Here is a 26,141-nt window from a genome sequence, read left to right on the forward strand (position 1 = left end):
AACTAAAAGGAGAAATATTTTAGCACCCTAAAGGTGAAATGAGTTTCTTATTATTCATAACAAGTCCATTTCAACCAATTGCCGACTTGTGGACATCTCCTAAGAGGGTAGAGGCTGATTGTCAGCAACTACGTCAAGGGGACATTGAGACTATAAATACTGAAAGTGTGTGAGGACTATCTGAGAGTTTCTACTTGAGTGAGGTGACTCTTTCCCAACCTAAAAACTCTCTGAAGACCCTTTTGATATTTGCTTCTACTGTGGCCAAGGTGACTCCTTCATTGTTAGTGGTGTTTCAACCAAGCAGGGGTCTCAAGAGCAATAGTCTTTAGAGCATCTCAGCTTGCCGCCTAACACTGGCATCTTTGTTACCTTGCAACGTGTTCTAGCTACGAAACTTTTGCTTTGTGCTGGATGGTGGAAATCAGCTCTTGATAGTCATTGACTCTCTCGAGTGTGCCTTCTCCTTGAACAAAAAGGCACACCTCATGTTAAAAATTTTACTTTAGTCTTCTCATTATCCCCTTGCCTAAAACAATAGCGTGATTAGTCTGTCATTGGTTTGAAGTGTATTATTTCCTTATTTGGCTTACTAAGAGATATTACCCTATACCCTAAGTTTTGGCTTATAAAATTATTGTATTTCTCACAGTGAATCTATGCTAAATAAATTGCTGGCAGGCAAAATCAGTTTCTGGAGCCTGATTTTGCTGCCTCCACAAAACAAGAAGGTCACACTGATTCTCTTAGGTCCTAGAGTGAAAATATGCTTCTTACCACCAGACACTAAAATCTTATTCTTTATGGACATTTGGACAGGCTATTGACTCTACATCATGTGATTTCTTTAGCTGAGTTTAAAAAAAAAAGATATCAAGCATACCACTGAAAATATTCAATCATCCTAACAGGAAGTAATAGTGAAAGAAGTGTGATCGGAACTTTTTTACCACACTGTGCAGATAAGAATCTAATACAATTAAAGAAGGGAGAGCTAACCAGAGAAATATTGACACTGTCATCATTTCAGAGTCTTGATATGCATTAGGAGGACATTACTAAAGGAAATGTATTGACATAAACAAGAAAGGTAGTTGCAATGAAGAAGACTAAGACACCTAAAGGAAGTAATGACAGCCAAAAACATCACACGAAAGGAACTGTTGAAAATATTTCATGTCTTTATGACCACAGAGAATAAAAATGTTAAAAGCTGATCCCAACCTAGAAAAGAGTATGGCAATTTGCTAAGGCATGGAAAAGATATTCAATATGCTTACTAAGTTGGACCACAGAAGAAGTTGCTCCATTATTCATGCTACTCTTAAAAAAATGAAAAAAAAATCACTTTAATTCTCAATGTTCTAATATTACAAATTCTAATGTAATAACTAATATTAATTTCACTATATTTATTTCCATATTTACTTATAATAAAAAGTAATAGAGTTTTAATGTCGAGAAAAAAATTTTCAGGTCACAAAACAATAAAAAATTTTTCTTTGATTCTGAGATTTTTTTTGCATAGTTTTAGCTTGCATATGATATTTACATTTTGTAATATAATAAGCTATACATTTGTGTTTATCTAGGGCTAAAATGTGGCATATCTACTTTGTTTTCACAAATATTAACTACTAGAGTCATGAAATTTTCCAGTTGCTTAATTCCCATTGAATACTTCATACTTCACTGTTTCAGCACTTGAAACATTTAAAAAGGTGCCAAACCTGTAACAAAAAAATAAATAAAAATGAGCAATATGCTTTATTTATTTTTAAAAAACAGACAACTACCTCACAGATCCAATCTGTTATATCCAAAATCTATTATTGTTTCCTTGATAAAAGAAAAGGAAGTGACAATAGCTATGGTAATTCTCTATCCTCCTGTGAGAATTCACAGGAGCCCTCAACTGTCTAGGATCCCAACCCACCTTCTTGGCCTTGTGTTCCCAGTTTCACCTAGGACGTCATTGAGTAACCTCGGCTTGCCCAGGACACTTCTGATTTATTCCCAGTGTCTTGATGTAATTATTAACAGTACCTCCTTTCACTCTCAAAAGTGTTCTAGTTTGGAAATAAGTCATGGTTACCCTGATTATAACTCTCTTAAAATACTTGCATAATCTTCATTTAATGAAGTATGTAAACCTACTATGTTATACAACATGTAAAGTAGTAAAATCAAAGCATAGCTTTGTTGCCTCCACAAGGACCCTTTCTCTTATACAGGGTAATGCCCTTGACTGTGATTTGATTTTGTGTTTATACTTTAGTGCCTTGGCAAATCAAGGGATGGTAGTGTGAAAGGAAAGGCAGAAAAATATAGCAAAGCTTCTGAATTTCTACCTCCTGTGTTCCTAATTCCAAGGGACTCCTTTTACATAGGTGATTGTTGGAGAAACATATTCAAAATTAGTATACCAGACATTACTTTATTATTGACAAGATAGAAGAGACAGATTAACTCACAGGTCAAATTATAAAATTTTGAAACATTATCTGCCATCTTTTTTTATCTCGGTGCATGTACAATTCAGATCCTCCCAGGAGACAGGTGATGGAAGACATGTAATGAGCAGCTAAACACAAAAGAAACATCAATTACTGCTCTTTCATACCTCTGGGGGCTAAGTCAAGTACAACAGAACTGGATTCATATCATCAAAGTTCCACTCAACAATCATTTCACTTATTCTTGATTCCTTATCCCCTTTCCCTTAGTGAAATTTTAAAACCTTGTTTATTTTCAGGTTTCCTATTTAACATCACTACACTCTTAACATTCATCAGATGATAGGCAAAAGCAGAAAGTATCAGATGAGCTAAGTTCTTAGACCCCCAAATACCACCATATCTACATCTGTAGGGGTTCTAATTTTTTTCTGCATTCACTGCAGAATGGTTCCCATTTATTCAAGACTAGACTTTCCAATGAGTACCCCCACAAATTTCTAACTTACTACCTCTCTCCTACTCCACCAATCTTTCTCACTTCTTTGGGACCTACCCTGAAGTAGGTAATAATGTCTTTAAAACTCTCCTGTTCTCATGGACTTTCTTTAGTGACATAAAACATAACTTCTCTTCCATTAGCTTCAAAGACTTGAAAGAGAAAATCTGGAGTTTCGGCTTTATTTTACTCCTCCTTCCTCATTCAGATTTAAAGCCATCTCTATCCTCTCTGAACACTGTACTTTTCATTTGAATATATGAAAGACCATAATTGCAATAAAATAACCATTTGCATGATTTACTGCTTTGATTCACTTAGATAAAAGCTTCTGAAAGATGTATAAAGGTAGGGCTTATTATTACATCCCCAGAATTTAGCCTATGTTTCAGTCCTTTATAAACACAAGAGATATTTGTTTGAAAATAATAAAATATTATCAATATTTAACCAACATTATTTTATTTATAACACTCTTGCCTGAGTTGTCTTTTAATTGTTAACTAACTTTATTTTTAGGCATATGTTGGGCTTCAAAAATAGGCAGACTATAATTTGAGCCTGCATTCTGGTGCTTATTACCCATGTGGCCTTAAGAAATTTATTTATTCTCCATGAAATTCAACTTCCTGATCTGAAACTTAGAGATAATGATAGGTATATCATAGATCATTTTAAGGTTAAATAAAATATTGAATAGAAAGGCCTTTTCGTTATAAGCATATAATACATAGTATTTGTCATCACTGTTTTGGGGTATTTTCACTGTTAACATTATTCTTTTTTTTCTTTTCCCAATTTTTTTATTTAATTATTTTTCAAATACAGTTTTCTGTCTATTACTCTCATCCCCTCCCATCCCCCGTGCTCCTCCTCCCTCCCATTTCCACCCTTCTCAGTTGTTGTCCATGTATCCTTTGTATATGTTCCTTTAAATCCCTCCCCTCTCCCCTCTGGTCACTGTCAGCCTGTTCTCTATTTCAGTGTCTTTGGTTATATTTTGCTTGCTTGTTTGTTTTGTTGTTTAGCTTCCTGTTAAAGGTGAGATCATATGGTATTTGTCCTTCAACACCTGGCTTATTTCACTCAGCTTAATGCTTTCCAGTTCCATCCATGATGTTGCCAAAGGTAGGAGCTCCTTCTTTCTTTCTGCAGCATAAAATTCCATTGTGTATATGTACCATCGTTTTTTGATTTACTGACGGGCACCTAGGTTGCTTCCAACTCTTGGCTATTGTAAATTGTGCTGCTATGAACATTGGGGTGCATAGGTTCTTTGGGATTGGTGTTTTAGGGTTCTTAGGATACAATCCTAGCAGTGGAATTGCTGGGTCAAAAGGCAAGTTCAATTTTAGTTTTCTGAGAAAATTCCATTCTGTTTTCCATTATGGTTGTACCAGTCTGCAATCCCACCAACAGTGGACCAGAGTCCCCTTTTCCCTACACCCTCTCCAACATTTGTTGTTTATTGCTTTGTTTATGATAGCCATTCTCACCGGTGTAAAGTGGTATCTCATTGTGGTTTTAATTTGCATCTCTCTGATAGCAAGCGATATTGAGCATCTCTTCATGTGTCTCTGGATCCTCTGTATGTCCTCCTTGCAGAAGTGTCTGTTCAAGTCCTTTCCCCATTTTTTAATTGGGTTAGTTGTCTTCTTAGAGTGAAGTCATGTGAGTTCTTTGTATATTTTGGAGATTGAACCTTTGTCTGAGGTATCATTGGCAAATATGTTTTCCCATACAGCTGGTTGTCTTTTTATTTTAATGCTGTTTTCTTTAGCTGCACAGAAGCTTTTTATTTTGATGAGATCCCATTTGTTTGTTCTTTCCTTTATATTCCTTGCTCTAGGGGACATATCAGTAAAAATGTTGCTGCTTGAAATATCTGATATTTTCCTGCCAATGTTCTCCTCTAGGACTTTAATGGTGTCACGGCTTATATTTAAGTCTTTTATCCACCTTGAATTTATTTTGGTGCATGGTGTAAGTTGGTGCTCGAACTAATAAATGAATTTGGCAAAACAGCAGATTACAAAGTCAGTATCCAGAAATCGAAGACATTTTTGTATACTAAAAATGAATCAGCAGAAACAGAAATCAAGAAAAAAATCCCATTCGATATAGCAAAAACAAAAATAAAATATCTGGGAATAAATATAACCAGGGAGGTAAAAGTCCTGTGTGCAGAAAACCACACAACACTGTAGAAAGAAATCAAGGAAGACACAAACAAATGGAAACATATACCGTGTTCATGGATTGGAAGAATTAACATCATCAAAATGTCCATACTACCCAAAGCAATTTACAGATTCAGTGCAATACCTATTAAAGTACCAATGGCATATTTCACAGACATAGAACAAACACTTCAAACATTTATATGGAACCATAAAAGACCCCGAATAGCAGCTGCAATGTTAAGAAAGAAGAACAAAGTAGGAGGGATCACAATACCTGATATCAAACTGTATTGCAAGGCCACTGTAATCAAAACAGCCTGGTACTGGCATAAAAACAGGAATATAGGCCAATGGAACAGAATAGAAAACCCAGAAATAAACCCAATTCTCTACTGTTTACATTATTCTTGAAGCTCCTTTTTTTCATCAGCTTCCATTCTTTCTCCTTTTTCTTTAATCACGTACTCTTAAACACTTGTGCTAGTGTCCTGTTTGTCTGATCCATGTAGTGTGGATATGTAGGTTTTTATCCCGTGGCTTCTCCTTTTTCCAATTTACCAAGTCGTTTTGGATAGTTTTTAATTTAGCAAAGCTTTCTTACCAAGATCAAATTCCCCTTGATGATGACTCATCTGTTATTTCCCCCAAATATAGTAAACATTGGTAAATGTTTGATAAGTAATTAATTTTTAATAAAATCATGGGTAGATACTTTTTAAAATTTTTCTCCACTACTGACATGTCCCATTCACCTGCAGGTTTGCATTTTATGTTCATGTGATTCTCACAAGTACCATAAATTTGACATATTAATGTTCACAATCAGTATCAATTCCAAAGATAAAAATACTATACATATACTTGATATTTTTTTATTTCTTGTTGTTCTGTTACAGTTGTCCTGCCTTTTCCCCCATTGTTATCCCCTGCCCCATGACCCCCCACTCCAACAGTCAATCTTTGCCCCTGCATTGACCTTGTCCATAGGTCCTTTATACATGTTCCTTGATTTGACCCTTCCCTTCCTCCCCCCCGGTTATGCCCTTCCCCCCTCACCTCTGGTTACTGTCAGTTTGTTCTTTATTTCCAAGTCTCTGATTCTATTTTGCCACTTGTTTGTTTTGTTGATTAGGTTCCACTTATTGATGATATCATATGGTATTTGTCTTTCACTGCTTGGCTTATTCATTGAGTATAATACTCCCTAGTTCCATCCATGCTGTCGTGAGGGATAGGCATTCTTTGTTTTTGCTGTGTAGTATTGCTCTGTGTAAATGTACCAGAGTTTTTTGATCCACTAATTTACTGATGGGCACTTAGGCTGTTTCCAGCACTTGGCTATTGTAAATTGTGCTGCTATAACATAGGGGCACATAGGTTCTTTTCAATTGGTGATTCAGGATTGTTAGGGTGTAATCCCATCAGTGGAATCACTGGATTGAAAGGCAGCCCATCTTTAGTTTTTTGAGGAAATTCCATACTGTTTTCCACAATAGCTGCACCAGCCTGCATTCCCACCAACAGTGCACTGGGCTTCCCTTTTCTCTACAACCTTGCTAGCACTTGTTTGTTGATTTATTAATGATGACCATTCTGACCAGTGTGAAGTGGTATCTCTTCATGGTTTTAATTTGCATCACTGTAATGCCTAGTGATGTTGAGCATTTTTTTCATGTGTCTCTGGACCCTCTGTATGTTTCCCTTGGAGAAATGTCTGTTCAGGTCCTGTTCTTATTTTTCACCTGGATTGTTTGTCTTCCTGGTGTGGAGTCATGTGAGTTCTTTATATATTTTGGAGATCAGACACTTGTCTGAGGTATCACTGGCAAATATGTTTTCCCATACAGTTAGTTCCCTTTCCACTTTATTGATCTTTTCTTTAGCTGTACAGAAGCTTTTTAATTTGACGTAGTCCCATTTGTTTATTTTTTTATTTTATATCCCTGCCCTAAAGGATGTATCATTGAGAATAATGCTGCATGGAATATCTAAAATTTTTTTGCCAACATTTTTCTCCAAGACTTTAATAGTGTCATAACTTATATTTAAGTCTTTTATTCGTCTTGAGTTTATTTTTGTGTGTGGTTTAAATTGGTAGTCTAATTTCTTTTTTTTTTTGCATGTACTTGTCCAGATGATAATTTTTTTCTTATGTGTAAATTCAAGAAAGAAAACTTAAACTTATCATAGTCTGCTCTCTTTTCTTCATACCTCACACCTAATTAGGTTTAGCCCAAAACAATTTTATCTCAATTTTTCTGTTTTAATTTTTTATTATTATTCTATTACAGTTGCCCCAAATTTCCCCCTTTGACTCCCTCCAACCAGCATTCCCTACCCCATCAGGCAAGCCCCCACCATTGTTCATGTCCATGGGTCTTTGTGTATAAGTTCTTTGGCTACTCCATTTCTTATACTGTACTTTACATCCCCATAGCTATTCTGTAACTACTTGTTTGTACTTCTTTTTTAATTAAATATTTTATTGTTATTCTATAACAATTGTCCTAATTTCCCCCCTTTGCCCTCCTCCATCCAGCCCACCCCACAGTCATTCTCCTCCCAGTTGTCCATGTCCATGGGTTATTCATACATGTGCCTTGCCCAGTACTTTCCCTTTCTTTCAACCCTATTCTCCTCTCCCCTCCCCTCTGGTCATTGTGAGTTTGTTCCTTGTTTCCGTGCCTCTAGTTCTGTTTTTCTTGTTAGTTTACTTTGTTCATTAGGTCCCTCTTATAGATTAGATTATATGGTATTTGTCTGTTACCCACTGGCTTATTTCACTTAGCATCTATTCTTCAGTTCCATCCATGCTGTTGTGAAAGATAAGAGTCCCTTCCTTCTTTATGCTGTATAGCAACTGTGTAAATGTTCCACAGTATGTTGATCATCTTATTCACCAATGGGCACTTAGGCTGTTTCCAGAATGTGGCTATTGTAAATGGTGCTGCTATGAACATAGAAGTGTTTAAGTTCTTTTGATATTTGTACTTCTTAATCCCCTCACCTCTTCAACCATTCCCCCACAGCCCCTTTGAATCTCTCTGTTGGCTAGTGATGCTGAGCATCTTTTCATATGTCTCTGGGCCCTCTGATTGTCTTCCTTGGAGAAGTGTTCAGGTCCTTCCCCCATTTTTAATTGGGTTGTTTGTCTTCCTGTTGCAGAGTTGTGTGAGTGCTTTATATATTTTGGGGATTCAAACCCTTGTCCAATATATCACTGGCAAAGATGTTCTCCTATACTGTAGGTTTCCTTTTCATTTTGATAATGGCTTCTTTACCCATGCAAAATCTTTTTTGTTTGATGTAATCCCATTTGTGCATCCCTTGCACAAGGGATGTCTTGTGCAATCCCTTGCCCTACAGATATATCAACAAAAATACTGCAACTTGGGATATCTGCAATTTTGCTGCCTGTATTGTTCTCTAAGACTTTCATGGTGTCATGATTTATTTTTAAGTCTTTTATCTGTTTTGAGTTTATTCTGCTTTATGGTGTAAGTTGGTGGTCTAATTTCTTTTTTTTTTACATGTACCGGTAAAAAAAAAATCTCTCAGCACCATCTGCTGAAGAGGATATTCTTACCCCATTCTATCCTCTTACTCCCTTTGTCAAATATTAATTGACCACAAAGACATCAGTTTATTTCTGGGTTCTCTATCCTGTTCCATTAATCTATGTGTCTGTTCTTATGCCAGTACCAGACTTTTTTGATTACAGTGGCCTTGTACTATAGTTTGATATCAGGCTTTGTGATCCCTCTTACTTTGTTCTTTTTCAGCATTCTTGAGGTCTTTTATGGTTCCATATAAATTTTTGAAACATTTATTCTGCACCTGTGGAATACACCATTGGTGTTTTAATAAGAATTACATTGAACCTATAGATTGCTTTGGGTAGTATGGACATTTAATTATGTTAATTCTTCCAATTCATGAACACAGTATATACTTCCATTTATTCGTATCTTTTTCAGTTTCTTTCTTCAGTGTTCTATAGTTTCCTGAGTACAAGTCTTTTACTTCCTTGGTTATATTTATTCCTAGGTAGTTTATTTTTCTTGTCACTATATTAAATGGGATTTTCTCCTAGTTTCTCCTTCTGATATTTCAGTTTTGAATTACAAAAATGCCATCACTTTCTGAATATTAACTTTGTATCCCACTATTTTGCCAAATTCACTAATTAAGTTGGGTAGTTTTTTGGTGATTTTCTATGTACACTATCATGTCATCTGCAAATAATGAAAGTTTTACTTCCTTCCTTTGCAGTTTGGATGCCTTTTATTTTTTTTCTTGTCTGCTGTGGCTAGAACTTCCAGTATTATGTTAAATAAGAGTGGTAAGAATAGGTATCCTTGTCTTGTTCCTGATTAAGGGGAAAGCTTTTTGGTTTTGCCTGTTGAGTATGATGTTGGCTGCAGGTTTCTTGTATATGGCCTAATATTCTTGATGTATGGTCCCTCTATTAACACTTTGCTGAACCTTTTCATCATAAGTGGGTGCTGGATTTTATTAAGTGCTTTTTCAGCATCTCTTCAAATGATCGTGTGATTTTTCTCCTCCATTTTGTTTATATGGTGTATTGCATTTATTGATTTGCAAATATTCTACCATCTTTGCATCCCTGGGATGAATCCCACTTGGTCATGGTGTGTGACCTTTTTAATGTACTGCTGGATCCGGATTGCCAGTATTTTATTGAGAATTTTAGCATTTATGTTCATCAAAAACAGTGACTTGTAGTTTTCTTTCTTTGTTTTGTCTTCACCTGGTTTTGGAATTAGAATGATGCTGTCTTAGTAAAGAGTTTGAAAGTCTTTCCTCTTCTTGAATTTTTTGGAAAAGCTTGAGAAGAATAGATAGTTCTTCTTTAAATATTTGGTAAAATTCATGTGTGAAACTATCCAGCCCAGGGATTTTATGTGTCTCAAGTTTTTTGATTACTGCTTCGAATTCACTAGTTCTATTGGTCTATCCAGTCTTTCTGCTTGTTCTTGATTCAGTTTTGGAAGACTGTATGTTTCTAGAAATTGTCCATTTCACCCAGGTTGTCCAATTTCTTGAAATAATGTTGTTCATAGTAATTTCTTACAATCCTTTGTATTTTTGTGGTATTGATTGTAACTTCTCTTCTTTTATTTCTGATTTTATTTGGGTCCTTTCTCTTTTTCTCTTGACGAGTCTCATTAAAGGTTTGTCATTTTGTTTATGTTTTCAAAGAACAAGCTCCTGGATTTATTGCTCCTCTGCAATGTTTTTTTTAGTCTCTATGTCATTTACATTTGCTTAGATCTTGATTATTGCCTCACTTCTACTCACTCTGGGCTTTTTGTTGTTGTTCCTCTAGTTTTTATAGATGTAAGGTTGAAATGTTTATTTGAGATTTTTCAAATCTTCTTTAGGTAGGGCTATATTGCTATGAACTTTCGTCTCAGGAATGACTTTGCTGTGCCCCATAGGTTTTGGGTTGTTTTGTGTTCATTGTCATTTGTTTCCAGATACTTTCTGATTTCTTGTTAACTCATTCATTATTTAATAACATGTTACTCAGTATTCATGTATTTGAATGTTTTGAGTTTTTCCTTGATGTTTGTTTCTAGTTTCAAACCATTGTGATTTAAGAAGATGCTTGATACGCTTTCCATTTTCTTGAATTTGTTGAGGCTTGTCCTCCCATGTGGTCTATCTTTGACAACTGTTCATGTGCATTTGAAAAGAATGTATATTTTGTTTCTTTGGGGTGAAGTGTTCCCCCTGCTTCTGTCTCTCTCTGTCTCTGTCTTTCTCTCTCCATATATATAGTTATATAGTTTTATATATAGTTATATATATAATGTTAACTCCATTTGATCTACAGTGTCACTCAATGCCACACTATCCTTGCTGATTCTTTATTTGGAAAGTCTATCCATTTTTGATAGTGGGATATCAAAATCCCCCATGATGACTCTGTTGGTGTCAATCTTTTTGAAGTTCTCCAAATTTTTCCTTATTTATTTAGCTGCTTCTGTGTTTAGCTGCACATACATTTACAAGGGTTATATACTCTTGTTGGACTACTCCCTTAAGTATTATATAGTGATCTTCTTTTTCTCTTGCTATGGTTTTTGTTTTGAAGTCTATTTTGTCTGATATAAGCATTGATAGCCCAGGTTTTTTTCATGTCCTTTTGCTTGGAATATTCTTTTCATCTGTTCACTTTGAGCCTGTGTAGAACTTTTGTTCTGAGGTGGGTCTCCTGCAAACAGCATACATGCAGATCATGTTTTCTTATCCATTCAGTTACCCTACATCTTTTGATTGGAGCATTTAGTCCATTTACATTTTAGATTATTATCAATAAGTACTTATTCATTGCCATGTTCCCCTTTGTACCTGTGTTTCCATCTTTTGCTTTTCTTCATATTCTTAAAACAGTCTCCTTAGCGTCTCTTGCATGGCTATTTGGTGGAGATATACTCTTTAGCTTTTTTTTTTTTTTTTTTTGTCTGGAAACTCCTTATTTCACCTTCCACTTTAATTGAGAGCCTTGCTGGGTAGAGTAGTCCTGGTTGCAGGCCTTTGTTTTTCATTACTTGAAATATTTCTTGTCATTCCTTCTGGCTTTTAGTCTTTTCTGTTGAGAAATCAGCTGCTAGCCTTATCAGAGCTACTTTCATAGCTGTTTCTCCCTTGCTGCCTGTAAGATTGTCTCTTTGTCTTTAAATTTTGACATTTTAATTATGATGTGTCTTGGAGTGGGCCTATTTGGATTCATCTGGATCAGACCCTCTGTGCTTCCTGGACTGTGTGACTTTTTCCCTCACTAAATTAGGGAAGTTTTCTGTCATTATCTTTTCAAACAGGTTTTCCATCCCTTACTCCTCTTCTCCTTCTGGTATCTCAATAATGGAAATATTATGATGTTGCATGTTGTCCTGAAGCTCCCTTAAACTATCCTATTCCTTTCTGCATCTTTTTTTTTCATTTTGTTGCTCTTTGTGGGTGTTTTTTTCTACCTTGACCTCCAATCACTAATTTGATCCTCTGCTTCATCTAGCTTGCTTTCAATTCCTTCTATTGTATTCTTCATTTCTCCCTGGCTTTTATTCATAGTTTCTATGTTCTTTTTCATGTTGATCTAGTTCCCAGTAAGTTCCTTGTAGCTTCTATAGAGTTCCTTGTAGTTCTCACTGAGCTCCTTGAGCATCTTTATAACCATTATTTTGACCTCTATGTCTGATAGATTGTTTGCCTCAATTTCACTGAGCTCTTTTTCCGGGAATTCCTCCTTCCCATTTGATTGGAAGTTGTTTCTTTGTCTCCCCATTTTAGCTGACTCTTTTTCTTTGTTTCTGTCCATTAGATTAGATTGATCTGTTTTGACTCCCTGTCTTTGTAGGGTGGCCTTCTGTGGTAATAGACCTGTGGGACTCATTAGTGCAGTCTCCTTGATCCTCTGAGCTGGATGCTCTAAGGATGCCCTTTATGCTGTTGATGTGGGTTCTCTTGTTGTAATTGGGCTTTGGCTCTTGTTGGGTCATTTTTTGATGGGTTTTTCCCACTGGCTGGCTGACTGAGAATCAAACCACCCACCATATTTTATCTGCTGTTGTATAGGTACAGACAGTGCAAAGTGTCATCTGTATTCCTTGGCTTCAAAAATTCATATGAGTTGAGATTGTGTTGATTATTCAGGTCACTTGTCAGATGACCATCCAAAAATAAGTGCTGGTGGGACAAGCAGTTGGGCTCAGCTTCCACCTACTAATCCACCATCTTCTAAATCCTCTCTCAATTTTTCTCAATTTCTTAACTATTTTTTAATTTTTTTCTCTGATTGAGATGTTTCTATCCTTAATAGATTATCAAAATAATACATTAAACCAATACAAAGTCTTTCCTTTGACATTCTAAATACTCCTTTCCTTATAGAAAAAGGTCACAATTTTTAAAAATCAGACATTTGAAGAAACCTTGTATATACTTCAGCTAGGTTTAAAGTGTTCTCAGTATCACAAACAGATATACAATAATGAATAAGACACATTTTCTACCTTTAAAAAGCTAAAATCTAGCAGAACACATTCAAAGCTATTGACTAAAAATATAATGATGACAGAGAAAGCCCCAAATTGACAATAATATTTGCAAAGAAGCAACAAAGTTGACACTTGAAAATTGAGTTGGATTAATCAAGTTGAAAAGGAACAAAATAATAAGTCAGGTAATAAAATCATAAAGGGCAAAAATTACAGAGCCATGAAACTCATTCAAATTAATGGTGGTAATAAGATCTGTTGGGTTGGAGAATGTTATTGTAGCAAATTAAACAATCAGATGTTGCTGGATAGTAAGACTTGAGCATTGCACAGTTAAGAATTTGGCATTTTTTCACTAAAATATTAATAAAAACAGTAACAGCAAAATAATCATGGACATTGCAGTAACTTTATCTGATTTCTTTGTATTTTAACTTTAATAACACTAAGTAGGGTTGTAACATGTGAAAATAAAATAGATTATTTATATGATTGTACCAAGTGAACTATAGTCAAAACTGCAATTTTTCATTGGTGTACAATCACTTTAAGAGGGAGGAGAATTTCATGATTTAGTTTTTATATATTGTCTATTAATATATGCCTCAAAAGCAATTACAAGGGATAAGAAATACCAAATATATATATAATATATATATATAGAGAGAGAGAGAGAGAGAGATTTCAATAACTTACCTGTTGTGATATGTGTATTAACTGGTTACCCAAACAATTGTATATTCTTGCTATTTAAAACTGAGATATAGGAATTCTCCAATGAACTCCCCTCAGAGGGAGGGGTCACTCATAAAAGGCATAAAGGCCATAGTAACAGCCAAGGATTAATATTCGTCTTACCTGTACCACTAACAATACCAAATTATTTCTGTGGACAGACTAAAAATCATAACACAGACCTGAGTTCTATTCCCAAATATCTCACTGTCACATCTCAGGGAGGAGGAATTCCTTTTGCTCCCATTCTGACATTTGCATGCCTTTGAGCATGAGCAACATCTGAGATCTGAAAAGTAAACAAGGAAAGTCTTTGACACTGGTACATGTATATGCATAATATGTATGCAGAGATATACAATCAGTAAGCATATATATCAGAATTTCCAAACATCTGTACTATATATTGTAATGATTAGCAAAGTTTATATATTAAATGAGATGATTGTTTAACATATGAGAGAAGGAAGAGAATATGATATGAAGTTAAATGGGGTATGGATCTGAAACTATCTGAGATAGAAGAATCATAGATACAGAGGCAGAAAAATGATGAAGGGATTATTAAAAGCACTCAGAGAAAACTTCAGTGTTTGGATTGCTGCAACAAGACCCTAGTCCATCTCTAATATGGTAAATTTTCTACAGAAACCTCATCACTCTGCTGTTTCCAGTGATGTTGCTTTAAATTATTTAGTGTTCTGCCATTGCTTTCAGGTTAAAATTCAAACCTCCCATGTTATTTCCACAAACCCTAATGACATTCAAATTTTATTCCTATCAGCCCACATATATCTTGAATACCTTGAACTTTTCCTGAGAGTGTCAGGCTATTGCCCATCACTTTTATTTAATATGTTTTCAGTCCCAGCATTGAATATTGTACCCTCATCTAGTCTTGACTATCCCCTCCAACTATATATTTTTCATTATATATTTATGATTATGTGCATTTCTTATACTGAGTTATATAGTTATCTGTTTACTCCTCTGCTTTTCCTATCATATCATAAGATCCTCAAGATGAAGAATTGTTAAGCTATTATGCTGAAAACTGTATGTTATCAGGGTCTCCTCCCAAGTGCTTGACATTTTTTTTATATTGAAAGAAGGTGGGAAAGGAAAGAGTAAATAAAGAGTGAAAGGAAGACAAATTAGTGAGAGGGTATAGGATTTTCAGCAGGAGAAATGATGTAGTTCCTCTCTGAGGAAACTGAATAAGCTATCTAGCAAAGCCTAAGTTTATATATGATTGTTAGTGCTACACTTTATAACCATCTTCATTTGGGAAGTTTTCTGTTCATACATTCCACCCTGGTTTCCACTCTGAAAATATCCAGGTAGATGTCTCATCTCCAGAGAAACCTAACAGAAAACCTATCCTGTTTTAATAGCAAAAGTGTAAACCCAAACCAACCATTCCTTTCTTTTTTAAATATGAACAGAGAAGCAAGAATTGTAACATATATTGGAGCACCAGCACATGAGAGAGAATTCCTATTATAAAAGAAAAAGAAAAAAACCTGTCTATCCCGACCCTCCAAAAGAATTAGGAAAGACAAGAGTCATATTTTAAATGACTCCTCTAATTAACACACTTAGATAATTCCAAAAGTAAGAACAAGATGCTACAAAAAACAACTCTCAAGAATCACAGAAGATTTTATCAGGTTAAAAAATATGATTGTCAAAATAATAATCAATATAAAGATTGATAAATAAAGTTTAGAAAATCTCCCACAACAATTTGCAAATTTTAACATTTGAAGCAGAGATGTCATAAAAACAAAAAAAAAAGACACAAAGTAGAAAACATAAACTTATTAGTAATAGCACATATTTTCCCTAAATTTGGCATAAACTTTCAGATTGAGAAGGCTCACAAAGTGTACCCCAAATAAATGATTAAAAATACTCATACCCAAAACATCCTAAAATTTCAACTCCTAAAAAATGAAGAAAGTATTTAAAAGCTAAAATCAGGTCACTTTTATGGAATGAAAATCACACTGGGAACAGACTTATTAAAAACATTGTTTGCTAGAGACAAAGATGCAATCTTTTCAATATCCTCAAAGAAATTAATTTTTAACCTTCAAATTTACATCTAGCCAAAATAAAGACCTTCTCAGACATGCAAATGTACAGAACATTTATTCCCTATGTACCCAGCAAAATTCCATTAAAATGGTAATTTAAATTAAGGAAAAAAAGAAGAAAGAAGAGATTTAAGAGAACTCAATTCAATAAGAGAGAGAGAAGGAAATTGGTTTGATAAAAGTAATGGTTAAATAACATATAAAGAAACTTAGTCAAGGAAGATAAAAAGCATTTTTATAAAAGAATTTATAAAAGGCTAACATATTTCCATGTTGTTGTTTTTTTAAATTTCAGCACTATTTAAAGATCTGGAACCCGGTGAAAAGGCTGGAGAAAGTTAGAGGACCCTAAATTATTGAGGAGATTATGAAATGGACGATTTCACTCACCACTGTCCTGCTTCTTTAATCTCTCAAGGCATTTTGAGGTGAACTCTTTCAACTCTTTTAATGTGTTTTCTAACATATTTTTGAAAAAAATGTGCTCATTTGAGATATTTTTGTACATATCCAGGTATAATGTGATATTTTTCTCCCACTGTCCTGTTATGCTCTGTGGCTTGTCATATGCTGTTCTGTTGCCGAAGAAGAGTTTTCGGTAATCTGTAATTCATGGCAAGAGACTTTAACACAAAATTTTGCAATAAGTTATATTAATATCATAGTAGTTATTTAACACTTTAGTGGAAAACATGTTAATAGAACATGTAGCTACATGCAAGTAGAACACCAACCTTGCATACTTTTAAGATTAAAATTAATTGAGAAAAAAATGATTTAAATTGCTTAAGGGTGCACTAGTTTCTTGTTTATGGAAATGCCCGAGTAAGTTTAAATGCAAAATGGAAAAAATCTACATGAAGCAGAAATTTCAAAATAAAAAAAAGTGTAATTCAGTATATTACTGAGCCTGTGTGTTATGAATTTAGGTTTTTTGAAGTTATAACCATAATTGAAGGAGAATCTGTAAGCACATGACTCAGAATTAAAGAAAAAGTTTAAAACACAGGGACCATGTCTCTCAGTACTTCAGAAGATTCAGCCCTGGCTGGTGTGGTGCAGTGGATTGAGGGCTGGCCTGAAAACCAAAGGGCCACCAGTTCAATTCCCAGTCAGGGTACCTGCCTGGGTTGCAGGACAGGTCCCATGCAGGGGACACTTAAGAGGCAACCACCCATTGATGTTTCTCTCCCTCTCTCCTTCCCTTTCCCTTTCTCTAAAAATAAACAACATCTTAACAAAAAAAGAAATTCAGAAGATCCAGAAAGTTTCTTAAGCTATCCATTCTGTGAATCATTACAATATAACCTGGCTTTTCTCGATAGATAGATATCAGTTGCCTGGCAGCTCTGCAAATTAATAGAAACTTTAATTTTTAATTTAAGTTCTATAAGGATTGAATGAGATAAAGATCACCAAGATGAGCATTCAAGAAATGTTAGCAATTACAGTGATAATCATTTTCTATTTCCTCAAGATACCTTTCCACTTACTGTTGTATGGAGTGAATGGGGAAGGGCGCTTCCCGCCAGCATCCAGACTTGGGCAGACACGTCCCCAAATACGGAGGGTTTAAAAAAGTCTCATAATTCCCAAATAAATAAATAATGGATATTTAAAGAAACACATTCTGGCAGGGGTTGGGGATGTATTCAAGGAGAAGGAAAAATATGATCAATATAGCAAAAGATGAAAACATGAAAGGAAAAAGGGTATTAAAACTATAAAGTACAAAATAAAATGACACATATATGATGAAAGATTTTCCACTGATCATTTATTAATCATACGGAATTTAAAAAGTACTTTGGACACTCTGAACTTTAAATTGAGAAAAAATATGCCTGTAGGTTATGGTTGGGATGAAGATTAAATGAGACTGTGTGTGAAGAACTTGAGAAAACAGTACTTCAGATATTAAGTAACATAATATCAGAATAATGTGATGTGCATGATAAAGTGAAAGAACAGCCTCAGAGAAAAGGGGAAACTTACCCATTAATATCAGGGTTCCCAGTCCAGCCATCACTGCCAAGTTCAGCATCAGCACAATGAAAGCCACAATGCCCCACACTTTCCATGGATTAGAATGTTCTATGAGGAAGCACAAATTCAGAAGAACGAGATGAAAAACACACTTTATGCTCCTCTCTCTTTCCCTAACCTCCTCTGCACCTCAGCGTATAGGACCATTTAACTCTATTTTAATGAAAAAAATAATTTGCAAAATCAAGCAGCCCTCATTTATGTGAAGTCTCTAGATTCACATCTAACACTAAAAACACAATTTCACATAAATGTAATTATAATCATATTCTGAGTATTTTTATGGACACTGTTTGGTTTATAATTTATCAGTCATCCCCCCACCCCATCTTCTCAATCTTGCTTTCCTTGGTGTGTCTTCCGTCTCCATGTAATCAGTGTTGACCACCTGCCGGATATTCTTCCTCACTTTTCCACACTAGTATTGAAATGTATTACTTAATTCAATTTCCTACCCATTCTCTGATGATTGATCTTTTCAGTTGTTCTCTTTAATATCAGCTTCTTAGAAAATCACCTATTTCCTCTGGATTTTCAAATTTATTGTCATAAATTTGCATGGACTATAGTCATATGTACGTATTCTCTCCCAGTTTATGGCTATATTTTAAAACTATTCCTAATATCTGATATTTTTGCTTTTATTATTTTTTCTTAATTTGGTATTGGGTTCCTTTAAATGAAACAAGTCTTCAGATTATATTCTGTCTTCAAAATTATTCTATCTTTAACTTAAACTTTTAAATTCATTGATTCTCTCTTAAGTTATTTTACATTTATTAAAGTGTATTCATATTCTCCAGGTCCATCCAGAAAATCACGTAAGTGAATTGAGCCAGTCAGTGAAAGAAAAATACCACATATTTCACTTATACATGGAATCTAGTGAACACAATAAACTAACAAACAACAGCACCAGGAAGCAGGGGCATGGGAAGAGGATGGCAAGAAATCAAATGGCGAAGGGATTAACCAAAGAATATTTATGTGCATCCCATGGACATAGACAGCAATGTGAGGATTGGAAGTAGGCAAAGGGAGAAAGTGGGAAGTATAAGAGCATAAACAATAAAAATAAAATGAAAAATATATAAGTAAAAAATTTTCATTACGTTTGGCTATTCCTTTTTCTCTGATAATGAAATATTTGAGGTGATAAATCTTTCTCTTTGATAGCTTTAGCTGTGTTCAAAAAGATGTTTTTGTGTTACATTTTAAATATCTGTAATTTCATTTGTTTTGTTTTTAATCAATATATTATTAGAAATATATCTTTCCCCAATTATTTAAAATTATTTGGATTATTCTAATATTATTACTCTTTTTATTGTATTATAATCAGAAAGATAGAGGTCTATTAATTTCTAAAATTTTAATATTTAGTAGGTTTTTAAAAAGTAAATTACTAACTCTTTGCAGTAAAGATATGTTATCTGAAGAATTTACAAGTATATAAAATGTGTATTTATATCTATTAAGTGTAATAATCTAATTATTGAATTACTTATTTCATATTTATCAGATTTTTGCTAGGTATTCTATAGTAACAAAAGTAGTATACAAAAAACCTTGAGTCAAATTTACTTCAAACAAAATCTCCTCTTAAAATTTTTGTTTTATATTATTTACCTCAATTTTTTTGGTGTACATGGATTTATGGTTTTAAGATTTACTTCATGAATTATAAATTTGATGATTACTTAACATGCATTTTTCTGATGTAATCCAGACTTAATTTTTTTTTACTTTTTCTTAGTACTAGAAAAGTTCTACTTGTATATCTTTCTTCTTCTACTAGTTACTAGCCCTAAGACAACAACCTTACTCCCTCCACCAAAGTGCTCTAATAACTTACAGTTTCTGAGTTACAAAAGCATAATATTATATATAATTACCAATCCCACTCCCCAACCTGAGCTTTCATAGTATCTTTACTTCCTCACACTTTCTCTCCTTGACCTTAGGTTTTAAAGTGAGAATTTTGTAAAATTTGTCCTAGACTATTATAGACTCTCTCTTGGAATACATTTATTTCATTGCAAAAATAATTTAATACTTATTATTATCATTTTATTATAATCATCCCACCATCAACTATTACTTTTTTATAATCCTCTAAAGTTTCCCTTATTAATTCTTCTATGTTTAGAAAGTTTCCAGAGTATGTTTCTCACTTGAAGTGTATGATGATTTTCTATTTTATTAGAATGAATGAATTGTATATTTTCTGAGTTCAGGATGAGTAAATGGTAATAATTTCTCTCCATTTTTATTCAGTATTAGAGAGTATCTAATTGTTCTTTAGTTTTTCCCTTGTTTATATCTGTTACTTTTGCTGTTTATGGAATCTTAGTATTTACCTATTAAATCACTTGGGTTTATTACTCAAGTCTATCATGATTTTAATATCTCTTTATTTTTGAATAATTTCTTTCATATGGTCTTCCAGGACATGCACGGGGCCTTAATGATCTTTACTTTTTTCTTTCAGTTCATGTACTAAATTTATTATAGTGAAAGTCATATTATTTCAGTTTAAATTCCTGTGAGGCTATAATTTAACATCTTACATGATGCTATTATGCTGGGTGTTTATTGTGCTTGTCTTTCTCTTCCAGGAATTGTTTGGAGTCAAATTGGCTTTTTCTTCCTCCTCTGGCCTCTGAGTCCCCTAAGCTCAGTAGCTATTTTTAATTGTTTTGTCTTAATTTTATTTACTCTTGTGTTTGACAATAAGCTCTGAAGTACTTTGAGAACCATTAAACCTATGTGTGATGGAAAGCACATGTTTCTTTCACTATTTGTCAGTGGAATACCAGATTAGAAGCTGTTAATTCTATGAATCCATGAAAAAAGACACCTGGTCCAGTATTTTCTCAGATGCAAAGGCTAGCATGCTCTAGATTTAGTACAGAGGCCTGGATCTGCATGCCTGTTCAGTTTGAATACTAGTCCTCCGAGGCCAGAAAGACAGGTAAGTCCTCTTGAGACTACTTGAGAAGACTGGCACCACCTTTCCTATATGGAGTCCAATAACATCAAGTGACGAGGCCCTTTACTTTTCAGGGAATTTCTTAACTAGCACAGAAATAAACAAATCCATTATCCCTTCTTCTCATTGGAATCCCATGACAGTTTTGGACATACACTGTATACATCTTCAATGCTCTGTCTTTGCTAGCTCCATTCAGAGGAGGTATTTGATAATAGAAAATTAGGGAAAAGGGAAGAATAAAATTGCATTTGAGTTAACTGAAATGTTGATTGATCGGTTTGGAATTAATTGTTATATTTAGATCTCATTCTTCTCCCTTGGTTTTCTCTAAAAATTCCAATAAAATGTAGAAAGAGGGTTAAAGAAGGCATAGATTCACGATTTAAAAAGAGGAAGAAAACCAAAGAAATGAAATTTTAGAAGGTAGACTAGTAACTTTGTAAGCCCTTAGAAACTGAAGCAAAGTCAGCACTGAAGCAAAAAAAGCAAGCTAATTCTCATTTAAGAACCCAAAACAGCTCCAGAATTGATGATATCTGGTACTTTCCATGCAGAGGTATAAGCAATCTGAAAACTGAAAATGTGCCTAAACATCCATGTAAGATACAAGCAGACTCCCCTCATCAGTATTTTTCCTCCACTCCATAAAACTGACTTAACCTCTCTTATCCGTTCTCATAGGAGGCTGCCTGGGGTGGTGTATTGGAGGATTCATCTCCAGAGCAATTAACTGTCCAAAGACAGTGAAAAAAACCTACCAACACTGACAATGGAGTTTTTCAGGGAACTGCCCCAGTCCATGAAGGCTACATTTAATAAGCCAATCACATATACACATGGGACCAACAAAATTGATTTCTTATCATACTCTTACAAGTAACCAAGGATTACCAGATATTTGAAGAAAATTGACAACATGAAAGACTGAGGAAAAAATAAAACACAGATGAGCAATTTAGAAAAAGTAGAGCTAATACAATCAAGAAATTTCAAAATTGCTGTAAATATACTTTCTGGTGGAAGTGTAAATGTGAAAATGGTTTTGACAATTTCTTATAAAGTTAAACATACTCCAATCAAAACTAAAATTTTACTCCTACAAAGATAGTTACCTAATATAATTTCTAAAAAATATGTCTACAAAAAGACATGCTCATAAAAGCAGCTTTATTCATACTAGCCCTAAACTGGAAGTAACAAATATCTACCTACAGGTGAATGGATAAACATTGTGGTATATCCATGCAATGGACTACTACTCAGCAATGAAAAGGAATTAACTACTAATCTGCACAACATGGATGAATCTCAAAAACACTATGCTAATGAGGACTTCCAGCCAAGACGAAGGCATAGGTAGATATGATTTGCTTCCTTGCACAATCAAAAGAAGGACATTGATCAATTTAAAAGCAAAAAACAACCAAAATTGCCAGAAAATTGAACTGCATGGAAGTCTGACAACCAAGGAGTTAAAGAAGAAGCATTCATCCAGACTGTGCCACAACACAGTGAAGTGGGTTGCCCTGCTATAGTGAATACTTAAAGCTCTGCCCCTTATAATGCAACAGGTGCACCAAGACAAATAAGTATGGCCCAAATAAAAGAACAGATCAAAACTCCAGAAATAGAACTAAGCAATGAGGAGATAGCCAACCTATCAGATGCAGAGTTCAAAGCACTGGTGATCAGGATGTACACAGAAATGATTAAGTACAGCTATAAAATAAAGGGAGAAGTGAAGGCTACACAAAGTGAAATAAAAAATATATACAGGAAACCAACACTAAAGGGAAGGAAATGAGGACTCACATCAATGATTTGGAACAAAAGGAAAAAATAAACATTCAACAGGAACAGAATAAAGAAACAAGGATTCAAAAAATGAGGAGAGATTTATGAACCTCTGGGACAACTTTAAATATTCTGACAAATGAATCATAGGGGTGCCAGAAGGAGAAGAGGAAGACCAAGAAACTGAAAGCTTACTTGAAAATATAATGAAAGAAAACTTCCCCAATCTGGTGAAGGAGATAAACACGTAACTCCAGTAAGCTCAGAGTCCCAAAGAAATTAGACCCAAGGAAGAACACAGCAAGACACATCATAATTAAATTACCCAAGACTAAAGATAAGGAGAGAATCTTAAAAGCAGCAAGAGAAAAGGAGACAGTTACCTACAAAGGAGTTCCCATAAGATTATCAGCTGATTTCTCAAAAGAAACAGACAGAAAGAGCTGGAAAGAAGTATTGAAAGTCATGAAAAGCAAGGACCAATATCCAAGATTACTCTATCCAGCAAAGTTATCATTTGGAATGGAAAAGCAGATAAAGTGCTTCCCAGGTAAGGTAAAGTTAAAGGGAGTCATCGTCACCAAGCCCTTATTATTTGAAGTGCCAAAGGGACATATCTAAGAAGAAGATCAAAACTGTGAACAGTAAAATAACAACAAACACAACTATCAACAACTGAGCCTAAAAAACAAAAACAAATGAAGCAAACAACTAGAACAGCAAAAGAATCACAGAAGTGAAGATTACATTATCAGCAGAGAGGGGGTGGAGTGAGAATGTGGGAAAAGCTACAGAGAATAAGAAGCATAATTGATACAAATAGACAGGGGAAGGTTAAGAATAGCATAGGAGATGGTGAACCTAAAGAACTTGTATGTATGACCCGTGGACGTGATCTAAGGGTGGAGGAATGCTGAAGAAAAAAAGGGTGGAGGAGGATAAAGGGGAAAAAGAAAGTGGGACAACTGTAATAGCATAATTAATAAAATATACTTGAAATTTTTAATTATGCTAATGAAAGAAGACAGTCATGAAGAGTATATGTTATTCAAATTCATTTTTATTAAATTCTAGACCAGGCAGAATAGTCCAGTATGACAGAAAACAGGTCAATGATTATCTGCAGCCAAGACTGTTGATAATGCAGTGAGGATAATTGGAAGTCACACAAGTGTCTTTTAAAGGTGACAAATATATTGTGTATATTAATTTTGGTGAACTCTACAGTAAATGTGAGAAAATTATTTTGTATTTAAATTATACTTCAGTAAGGTTGACTTGAAAATATAATTTTAAAAAGCCATCAGAGAAGTAAGAGATTTTCTTATATACATAAAATAGAATATTATAAAAAGCCTTTAGAAAACAAGAATTTGTGAAATAAAATAATACTAAGAACACATTTTCTGATAGGAAAATTAAAAGGCAATGTAAGGAAATCACCCATAAAATATAAGAAAAGGATATAATCATAAAAATTGGAATGTTTAATGTTATAAAAATAAGAAAAAAACAGAAAAGGATATGAAAAATCTGGGGGTAGATGGAGAAAATAATAAAAAAGGAGATGGTTGCCCATAAAGGGTATGAGTGTATCACCTTGTGTTTACCCTCCTTCATTTCTCAAAATTTGTCTGTCTTTTATTTTTAAAAGTAATCTCTAATTTTTATGCCACAACATCTCACATCCTGTCTTTTTTAAATTTCCTTGTGACCCAGTCTCCCTATTTATTCCGTTAGTTCTCACCTCTCATGGCTCTGCTCTCTGCCGCCTCAGTTGTGCTCTCAGCTGCCCCTGGTCTGTTCTCAGGTGCACCATTCAGCTCCAGTTCCGGCACTTCACGATTATATGTACAGGGAGAGGAAGGTAAAAGTATTTAAAAAATAAAAAAGCCCTCTTTGTTCCAGTCCTCTTTTTACTTTCTAACTATTCAGATAGCCCCACTATTTTTGACTTGATTTTGATCGTGTATCTTTCTTAATACACAAACTCCTTGTTTCTTTTTACTAAAGTGAAATTCAAGCAACCTACCCAGATGTATGTAAAACAATAAAAATATTGTGAAAATGTAATAACAGTTGTTTAAGATTGGGGAAGTATGTGACTGAACATAAATTGCTTCTCCAGTTTTGTAACCTCCTGAGACCAGTTGCCTATGATACTAATTGGATGGTGATGATGTAATACCTCTATACACACAGTTCCTTCATCAAACATCACAGAAAAGATGACTCTATTTGGGAAATTTGTCTCTAAAATATAATCTACTAACCTGTTGCCTAAAATTCTATAATCAAGTTTGTTTATATGGACTGCTTTTTCTTCATCATTTGAATATCAAATACTTTGGGGTAAATAAGCAAATTAAAAGTTCCACATATTTATGGAAGATGTAATTTTATATTAAAACCTAAAGGACTTAAAAACAAATTTAAAAACATACAAAAATATGTAAATATGTAAATTAAAAGTTATAAAGTACAAAAATAATCTCAGGAATGTGCAAGAAACTGTATATCTCATTGCAAAAACAACATTTCAATAAATATGATTTTGATGTTTTCAAAACTTGTCTTCCTACTGCTTCAGTGTTATATCTAACATTCTAGGGATTGAATTGATGGATACAACAGACTGCAATTGTGTGGACTGGAATTATATTATGTTGAAATAAGGAGCCTTCAGCCCATTCCATCTTAGAAAGAAAGAAATGTTTACTTCACTGAGTAGAGTGCGATCCTTTGAATCCCATAGCATATGTCTACTTAATATCTTTTAGCAGTTAAATTAAAATCCTGGGGAGTTATTTTCATGCTGTCACTGTTTTTTTCCCCTAAGCCTATAATCTCTAAAAATATTTTAAAACGATACTAATTGGATTCCTGGTGACACCAGGAATCTGGATTTCTAGAAGCTCAGACTACAGTCTTCTTTTATACTCTATAATGATCTTACCAACTAAGTAAGATAGATAAATTCAGGGTCTGGTATAGCAACTTTACTATGAACTAGCACTGCATAATTGAACCTCAGAAGAGCCTAACAGCCTTGAGTTGAAGCCAGGAGAACTCACCAGTAGTATAGCTGAATAGTCTTTGGTCTGTCTGATCCTGCATAGAGGACCTTACCTGTTTTCTTCAGACCGAAGCTTTCCTGGAGTTTCTTTGACTTAGAAGGATTTGGAAATTGGAGAGTAGCATAAGTCACTTCCTCAGACATTACTGAACAAAGAAAGCACAATTTAATCACTATGCGCTGAGCTATCCTCCTGAAGTTGTTCTGGCTATTGTTGGGTGATTCGTGCATGCA

General features: G+C 34.3%; 1 protein-coding gene across 2 annotated transcripts; it reads right to left on the reverse strand.

Moving 5' to 3' along the window:
• LOC119002515 (uncharacterized) lies at nucleotides 1–26,141 on the reverse strand. 2 transcript variants are annotated; one of them, XM_037068460.1, is made up of 7 exons: nucleotides 25,961–26,141; nucleotides 24,579–24,662; nucleotides 17,992–18,090; nucleotides 16,387–16,599; nucleotides 14,080–14,186; nucleotides 2,475–2,584; nucleotides 1–1,730 (listed from the first exon to the last, which is right to left on the reverse strand). In XM_037068460.1, the coding sequence occupies exons 1-6, from the start codon at nucleotides 26,136–26,138 to the stop codon at nucleotides 2,501–2,503; spliced, it is 765 nt and encodes a 254-aa protein (XP_036924355.1). In that variant the 5' UTR covers nucleotides 26,139–26,141; the 3' UTR covers nucleotides 1–1,730; nucleotides 2,475–2,500. The 2 variants fall into 2 exon arrangements, with proteins under 2 accessions (XP_036924355.1, XP_036924354.1); XM_037068459.1 differs by having other exon boundaries at nucleotides 24,579–24,668.

Source organism: Sturnira hondurensis, unplaced genomic scaffold (assembly GCF_014824575.4).
Source record: "Sturnira hondurensis isolate 20B ecotype Veracruz unplaced genomic scaffold, ASM1482457v3 Scaffold0017436, whole genome shotgun sequence".
Classification (NCBI taxonomy): Eukaryota; Metazoa; Chordata; class Mammalia; order Chiroptera; family Phyllostomidae; genus Sturnira; species Sturnira hondurensis.